The sequence below is a fragment of the Saccostrea echinata genome, unplaced genomic scaffold, assembly GCF_033153115.1.
Source record: "Saccostrea echinata isolate AGI-Se365-2 ecotype Australia unplaced genomic scaffold, CSIRO_AGI_Sech_v1 ptg000056l, whole genome shotgun sequence".
In the NCBI taxonomy this organism is placed as follows: Eukaryota; Metazoa; Mollusca; class Bivalvia; order Ostreida; family Ostreidae; genus Saccostrea; species Saccostrea echinata.
In genome coordinates, this window is record NW_026889805.1 from 12,213,027 (window position 1) to 12,222,500 (window position 9,474).

Consider the following 9,474-nt stretch of genomic DNA (forward strand, 5'->3'; position numbering starts at 1 on the left):
TAGCAGTGGCAGTTGGCAGAAAGCAGTGAACAGTTTGCAGTAAGCAGCTGGCAGTGAACAGTTGGAAGTGAGCAGTTAGCGGCTGTCGTATATGGAATTCTATACATATACACAAGAAAGCTATAAAAAAAAAAGAAGACGCTAGTAATATATATTTATGCTTGATTTTAATATTTCATTTCTATTTCAAAAGGCACAAAAAATATAAATAAATAAATAAAAGAGTTAGAAAACCCCGAAGCATCCTTGAAAGACATTAATAATTTTTCAAACCAGATATTACCACAAGGTTATTCGATCTGCATTGTCACCATAAACAGAAAAGTTCTGAGTCTGAATTATCACTTACTTTACAATGTTTGTTTAAAAATTTGACAGATAACTGCAAAGGAAAGACGGGTAAGAAAAGAAAAGGAAAATAATATACAATCGCATAAAAGACAAGGTATTGAGCAAAACGAAATTCCCTTATGATTTCAAAAGGAGCTAGGCTGTATCACACTGCATTTAACTCACAGGAAACAGTTATTAACTCCAATGACAACGGTAGTGAGTTCTGTCTTAGTAGCATTCCTAGATTGCAAAAAAGCTTCTGATACTGTGTGCAGAAACGGCCTTTTAGTAAAACTCTAAATATTAGGTGTTAAAATTTGGTCATTAATAGTCGATTTTCATCTGGACAATGAAAACACAATTGTAGTAAACAGTCAGATGTCTAAATACTTCTTTTTCCAGTAGGGTGTTAGAAAGGGGGATCTTCTTTCGGGATTTCTATATTGTGTATTTATCAATGAATTGTTAAATTTGTTTGAATGTACAGAACATAATTTTGGTGTTTATAATACAAAATCACGAATTCAACGCTAGCTGATGATATAATATAGCATGTTTGAGAGCAGGTGCTACTGGTTTACAAAAAAAAATGTTAGATTGTGCCTCTACCTACTCATGTCTATGGTGTTTCTCTTTTGCTAAAAAATCCAGTATCGTCATATTTGGTAAAGAGATCTCTACAGCACAACAACCTTTGAATGATAATTACAAACACTTAGGAATTATTCAATAAACTCGATTTACCTCTATGGAGAGGTTAGTGGTAGGCTGTAACAAAGGTAAATCCTACATCGCTATTCGAAGTGCTCAAACCCATTAAGTCTTACCAGCCATTACAAAAAAGTAGTACTTCAATCCTACTATATATGGATGCGAACTTTGGAACAATCTAAAATCAAAAACTATTGAATGAATTTCAACACTTTATTGTGAAAGACATTCAAAGTTTTAGAATTAACACCCGTTCCAATACGTGCGAAAATGCTTGGAATGTACCCCATCTCTGCAGAAGCTTTTCTTTTTTGTTTTGGTAAACTGTGTAACCTTAGATTGGACGTATTATCAAAACGTACTGTCTTGTTCATACTATATGACTTTATAACAAATGAAGGAAAACAAGATCACCGGTTTTGTACATTTGGCAAATCTTGTTGAAATACAATCTCTTAATATTTCTAAAGGAAGCAAGGTTTCCTGGAAAATATGCTTGGAAGAGCATAGTGCGCCAATCAATTCATCACTATCAAAACTTATCCTGGACAAACAACGAGAACCGATACGGGCAGAGGCTTTGTAATGTTTAAAGATTTACAAGCCGCATAGTTCCAGCAAAAATATGCAAATTCAACTTTTCTTTTGATGAAACCAGACTGATAAGATTTGTTTCAAAATTATGGTCTGCAAAACTTCAGTTATCCCAACAAACATGTGCTCTCTGTGACAAAATATATAGCGATCAAATCCAACATGCACCATAGAGCACTCTTGTATAGTGAACTTAAATTTGATGTTCATTTATATGTATAATTAACACATATACGAGTAATTATGATGTTGGCCTTCCAGCAATAATACATAATAATTCATTTGTTGTTGTACAAAGCCTTTTTTAGCAGGGTTTTCACTCAAAGTTTTTCACCCATGTACTAATCTTGTAAGTAAATTTTCTTTGTCCTTTTTAAAATGTCAGTAAAATTTTGATGTTCCTAACATAGTAGAATATAAATTCTATGTGTTGCAAAATCTCTGAAAAAAGAAAGTAAATAAGAAATAAAGAAATCTTCGGTTGATGTATATATATCATTGTAAATTGAATTTTAAGGATATTTCCACGTTATAATTTCTTTTTGGGCATTTTTTTCTAGTCTGGTTCCACAGGCACTTGTTTCGGTAATAAATTTTTAACCATATATAGTGTAATAATAACACAAGATATCTAACTCCGAACTACACGGAGTACCCCCCTCCCCCAGAACCGCACTCATTTACACTTTCAGAGGAAATACACTGACAAACTGTTTATACCTATGTTTTCTACGATAATTTATCTACACAACCATATATGGCATGCTTGTCTTTATTTTCTTTAGTCTCCGTAAACAGCGTCAAAACTCTGCTCGCCGTGTGGAAAAGTCGAATTCAACCATGAAAAGGTATGTGCTAATCCCGCACAGAGAACAAAATTAAAAAATGAGTGGGTTAAAAAATACAATTCCGGTGTTTAAATATTGCATGAGTAAATAGAACTTGTTTACTACATTTTCGACAGTGAAACACAGTGATTTATTTATTGAATAAAAGTGATATTCTCTCACAGTGTGAAAGGATACCAAAAATGATATTCTCTCAGTGTGAAAGGATATCAAAGTAAGTAAAAAAAAAATCTGGCCTGTCATAAGATGTAGAAACTAAGCATCTTGATGGAGATAAAACTGCAAATTTCTTCCCAAATATGTTGCTAAAATCCATGCTATGTAATGTTTTCAATCACACAACTGCCTAGCTATGATCGACGTCTCAACCGCTCAACTATGACGTCAACCCTATGACACTGTGTTAAGAAAAGACAGCTCTAGGCAAGGGGAAAATCAAAGAAAATGTAATAAACAGAAAATTCAATGTTTTGTAGATGAATATGGAATTTATTTCACTCGTGAGACAGGATTTTTTCATATTTTCACTCGTGCTTCGCACTCGTGAAAATGTAAAAAAATCCTGTCCTACTCGTGAAATAAATTCCATATTCATCTACAAAACATTGAATATCCTCTATTTACGTCTGATTTTCCTTGAAAACATTACGATGTTTATCCGATGTAATTTTAGAAACAGATTGCACAGAGATTAGCACATACCGTTTCATGGTTGAATTCGACTTTTCCACACGGCGAACAGAGTTTTGACGCTGTTTACGGAGACTAAAGAAAATAAAGACAAGCATGCCATTTATGGTTGTGTAGATAAATTATCGTAGAAAACATAGTTATAAACAGTTTGTCAGTGTATTTCCTCTGAAAGTGTAAATGAGTGCGGTTCTGGGGGAGGGGGGTACTCCGTGTAATTCGAAGTTAGATACCTTGTGTTATTATTATACTATGGGTTAAAAATTTATTACCGAAACAAGTGCCTGTGTCTGGTTCCTGAGGACGTGTGTTTGTGCAAGCACTGCTTGGGCAATCGGAAAGCCTCGGCACTCGGGAACCAGGCTAGTTGGTGTTCCATCACTTGACAATACCCAGTACAAATTGATATTTTAAGAGTCAACATGCTTTGTATGCCTGGAATATAATTTTTCATATTTTAAGGCAAAGTCACATACCATTTTTATCACGTGGATGTATGAATGTAACCATGGTAACATGACCCACATACGACCTTTGACTTTTGCTGGGTTAGAACATGTGGAAAAATTGTCATCATGCCTCTATATGACCTTGACATTACAATGTTTCTAGTTTCATTTGGTATCTACAGGCATATGTAATAACTTTCACATGGATACTTGTACATGTACACTTCAAAACATTTTTTGGAACATTAAGTCAAAAACAAAATAAAAATGACTTTATATCTATTTATTTTTTTAAAACATTAAAAATAAGCAGTTATAAATTAAATATCAATGTAATGTAGCTAGCTGATATATAATACTGGTCTCAGGAAATTACAAATCTATAAGATCTATAAAATATACAGGACAAATCTCTTACAAAACATTTTAAAATGATTGTGGACCTCAGAACTGGGCCTAAGAGACCCATAAACACATTTAGCTGCATAAATGTTCTCCTCTCTTACATATAACAGCATGATAGTATTCTTCAAAGAAATATTGGATTTTCTAAGTAAATGGATTCTTACAAGAAAAAAAAAACAGAAAAATAAATTCATAGTAGTAAAACCAAATGAAGAAAAAAAAAGTTTCTTCATTTGGTTTTACTACTAAATTCATAGTAGTAAAACCAAATGAAGAAAAAAAGTTATTAGGTCCTTCTCAGGATCTGGTGTATCACTGATAACAGTCTACAAAAGTAAAGCTCTGTATGGGAGTCAAAAACTCTGCTTCTTCAGAGAACATATAAAATGGTACCTATCATATGCTTAAAGAAACACCCTACATAAATGACTACTACAGTGTGAGGACTACAATGAAAAATATCCAACGATTCAGAACTATTTCTAAGTAATATATAAAAATTAAGATGCATTTCAGCCTTTAAAAAAATGCACACTTTCATAATTAATTTTACAATTTAATAGATGTTCCTAATAAGGGTATATGTAAAATTATTTTACATTTTAAATGTTCACCGTTCTTAAACAACACATGCTCTACTGAACTTAAAATCTCTAGCATAACCAAGAACTAAGCTTCCAATCCCCAAGGCCTTGAACAGTTCAAAACCATGACACAGTTAAAAAAAACAACAACATATTTTCTGCTATGTACTCAATGGACATTTTTAACTCCAAACTTTCATGTTTCTTCTTTAAAAAAATCTTTGCCAAAACAAAAGTTTTTTCTTGAACATACTGGTATATCCCCTGCTGTAATTTTATTGTATTACTGGGTGAATCTACTCTAAACATACACGAGGATGTCATCAAAATAACATAAAACTGAAGAAAAATAAAGCTATTTCATTACAAAAACCTGACAAGAGGCCCAGGGGCTACATGCTCACTTCAGTACATTCCTCTTGATTGGTTGAAATTGGACCAGAGGAATAAAAAAACTTAAAGAGACAAAACACAAATCATTTTTTTAAAGAAAAGATCAATAGAGCCCTGAGCTCATTTGAAAAAAAAAAAATTGGGCTTATACCAGATGAAATTTTCTATTCATACCCTAGTGCAGCATGACAGAATGTAAGCATGTGTATCTTGTGGGTAAATGCGTAGACAGTGAATGTAGTAATCACTTTTTTTCTTTGGTTGGGCAATATGAAAATGTGTACTACTAAAACATATTTTAAGTAGAAAGTGACAAAAATATTCCTGCATATTAGATTTCTTTTTTTCCTATGTCAAAATTAAAGGAGTGGAAATGCAAACTGGCATTGATTTTTTTTTATCATCTAGTATCTCACTATTCATCACTCTTTTTGAAGTAATTATGGTAATCTTTCTATGTACCTTGAAAAACCTACCCTCTTAAGTGTATCTAATCTGTGTTTGTTATTTTGACACTCAGATGACTTCTTGAGCTGCAAACTTAACACAAATGAATCAAAAAATAAAACTTAATCAGATTTATGGATGGACTGTGTGCAGAAAAACCAATAATCTAAATGCTTATAAAACATTTTTTGTTTAAATTAATAAAAAAGTCAAATATGAGAAACCAATATTTGAAAGTTCTTTAAGTAAATAAGAAAAACAGAAGAAAATCTTCCTATTTCTTAAATACAGTACATTTTAGTGTAGAAGATAAATAATTTGTACCAAAGAAAAACTTAAAAAGTGAAATAAAACACAATATCTACAAACTATAATCACTAAGAATTAAATTAGGGTAAAAAAAACATTAAAAACTTCATATGACATATCAATCATGTTTCAATGAATAGTAACAGTTCATAAAACTGACATCTGTTATCACTTTTTACTAAATTAATATTCCACATATAATCATATCCATCTATATTAAAAAATCACAATTGGTAACCAAAAGAAAATCTTGAATGGGTGATAATTTTTTCATATGAGTGATAATTTTTTCATATGATACCATTTGACACAATTGTAAGATTATCACCTAACACATCACAAAATTGTATGCACTACACATACTACTCTTGTAAGGAAAAAAAAATACCAGCTGGAAAAAAAATATAGAAATTATACTTCATTTGTCAGTACATGTATTAAGAATGGTATCACTAGTCATTTCTTAAAAATGGTAAAAAGAAAATAAATTAAAAAATACAGTAAAACACGCTTATAACAAAGTGCCAGGGACAGACAATTTTCCTTTAATTTCACAATATATCTTAGAGGCACAGGGAATAAAAATCAATTTGCTGTAAGCATCAATTCATTATAAGCATGTTGGCTATAAGTGTGTTTTACTGTTATATGCATAACTTTCAGATAGCCTAACGTTTTACATAAGCACCATACAATGACTGCATTTGACAAAAACACATTCCCTCCGACTTCAATATCTGTCAGTTTTTCTTGTGGTTTTTATAGGACTTAGTGATAAATCCAACTCGTCAGTGGAATCAAACAGCCTCTTTTTGGGTTCAGGCAGAAAGGACTCGGAGCGGGAAATGTCCCCGGTTGTGGATGTGTTGGAGAGGTAGCTGTTGCCTTTGGCACTGGACTCTCGTATTGGATCCAGGGACTTGGACACCTGATAGGAGGGGTATGAGGATGTTGGGGGAAGATTTGAGGTGGATGATGTGGTGGAGGAATGTGATGAAGAGAATGTAATGCTTGAGGTGACAGATGTCTGTGATGATGTCATGTATGAAGACGAAATGTATCTTCCCTTGCCTGGGTCATCCAAGGTCGAACCACCTGTCAATGATACAGAATTAGGTAAGCTTGAAGATACATAATTGGTGGTGGCAATGGGGTCAAAATGACCCATATCTTTATCAAAGGCATGCATAGGTCTGTTATCAATATTGTATGAAACACCAGAGGAATACTGATCAGCCACCGATGAAAACCTCTGACTGGTGGTAAATGATTCTGAATCTTTATTATTCAAAGGTAGATCTAAACTATTTGATCGGGTGTGAAGTCTGTTTGACAGTGGCAATTCAGTTATATTAGACTTGTTTCTGGGATTAACTCCTATATCAAAATCAGTGTAAGAGTAACTAGCCTTGACAGGACCCCGTTCACCAACAACACTTGTGGAGTTAGTAAATTTATTAGTAGAAACAGCATCCAGTGCATCTTGCCTGGGAACCAGTGAGCCAGTGTATTTATTATTTTCCAAGAAAGGTGGAGGGTTAGAGGTGGAAGATGTTAGTCCCACCTCTGTTTGATATGAGGATGAGGACAGAGGATAGGATGGTGGCTTCTGTGAGGTGAGAGTGTTGTCAGATGTGAAGGATCCCACAGTGTCAGTGGCAGTTGGTGCATTACCCTTGGCCCGCTGGTAAGAAGCAGATTTAAGAGCAGTAACAGATGTTCCCAAGTCTGACTGTGATCTGGTTCTTACTGGTTTGGGTGGCAAAGAAGAGGCTAAAAATCGACTGGATCCAGCCACATCAGTTGGAGGCACACTGGACATACCTTGTCTGTCTCCTGATGTTCTGTATTTGCCAACGTTGTCTACGCTGGAAGAAAACCCTGGCAAAGAAAGCCTTGATTTATAAGCACTTGATGGAATATCCTCCGCTGTGGCAAATTTACCAGCCTGTGTTGAAGACTTTGATGACATGAATAGATTATCAACAGATGGGCTGCGACTAAAACCACTCTGAGACAAAGGAAGTAATGAAGCTGACTTGGTTGGTGTAGAAATGTCGTCTGAACTTTTCAGTCTGCTTGATGTTTGTGTCATGGAATTGTAAGAGGATGGATAAGAAGCAGAGGCATAGCGGGTTGACAAGTCACTACTGACACCAAACTGATCATTTTGGGATAGCCCGCCTTTTGAAGATGAATACTGGTCTATGCCATACTTGTCATTTTCCCCAGGTATGGTATACCTATCACTGACTGATGACTGATAGCCAGTGCTCTTGGTGTCCCAGTCTGAGGTTTTCAGGGTATCTATGGCACTGGGTTTGTAGGTGGAGATTGTTGACCCTGTGACTGCAGAGTATCCACTGGAAGAAATGGGTAGAGCAGAGGACTCCCTTGACGATGTTGGAATGTCACTGTATGCAGAAGAACTAACATTATATCTGTTGGACGGAATGTCTGATTGCGAAGCACTGCTTCTTGGAATATCACCATATGTAGAATTGACAGAATATCTGTTGGACGGAATGTCTGACTCTGAAGCAGTGCTTCTTTGAATGTCACTATAAGTAGAGGCACTGCCTGAATACCTGCTGGATGGAATGTCTGATTGAGAACTACTGCTTCTTGGTACATAGTCATCAGCTGTGTAATACTTTGATGTGTATTTGTTGTCAGAAAGGGGTCTGACAGCATCTGTTGATTTTTTGTCAGAGAATATTGGATCAGATCTGTATGTATCCTTTACTCGGTAATCATCCAAAAACTCATCATTTCTGGAACTAGAGTAAGGAGTTGGTTGTGTTCCTAAACTGACTTTCTTTTCTGCTCTGTTTAAAAGTTTCATGCAATCTGTAAAATCTGGAGTGATAGATATATCCAGATCATCCAGTTCGGATTGAATCACTTCAGTATCATCCAGCACCTGGTCATAATTATCCCTCTTTTTGGATTTGATGGGATAATCTAAGTCAAAACTTTCATTTCTGGGAATGGTGTCGGCATCATACTTTCCAGTCGTATACTTGTAGTTGTAATTGTCATCCTTGTTTATTTTAGAACTATGTGAATACTTTGATAAGTAAAAGTCATCTTCATCTTCTAGTCTTGTAGATTTTCCTCTTCTGCTGTCAAGGTAGCTATCATCCAAAGAATCTGGTTTTGAAAGACTCAAGCTTTCATCTCCATTTGACAAGCTTGATTTCTTGCCGTTCTTCAGCACACCTTTCACTGGAGAAGCTGGCCTTCCATTTGAATTGTTCCGGTTTCCTTTTAATGGACTTGGCATCTCCAAATCAAAAGACACTGTTTCATTTCTTGGCAGATCAAAAGTGACTCTTTTTGTGTTTTTTCCAGCACCATTTTTGTCATATGCCTTATAATCATGCACATCAGAGGAGCTATAAAACTCACCATTGACGTAATCTTTGTGACTAGATTGATACTCTCCTTCATCAGAGAACAGTTGTCGCTTGGATGGAAGATCCACATCCACACTATAGGGTGAGGACAATGAGTCATCTATTGACCGTTTACTGGACAGGGAAGAGGAGGACCTCAAGGTTGGGTCATCTAGGCTGTGTTTACTGGACAGGGAGGACAGTTTGGACTGGGAGGAATGGTCAGTAGTTTTAGGTTTACTCCTGTAGCTGTCTAATTCTGCATTCAGATCCTCTATCAGCTTGTCACTCTTCTCCAGAGCCTTGTTTAGCT

General features: G+C 35.1%; 1 protein-coding gene across 1 annotated transcript in view; it reads right to left on the reverse strand.

Moving 5' to 3' along the window:
* Nucleotides 1–5,859: 5,859 nt before the first annotated feature.
* LOC133173235 (pneumococcal serine-rich repeat protein-like) overlaps nucleotides 5,860–9,474 on the reverse strand; it is a 29,577-nt gene continuing 25,962 nt past the window's right edge. Inside the window, exon 6 of the mRNA XM_061308210.1 lies at nucleotides 5,860–9,474. This exon is cut by the window's right edge and continues 65 nt beyond it. Coding sequence (XP_061164194.1) covers nucleotides 6,494–9,474 — 2,981 coding nt within the window. The 3' untranslated portion in view covers nucleotides 5,860–6,493.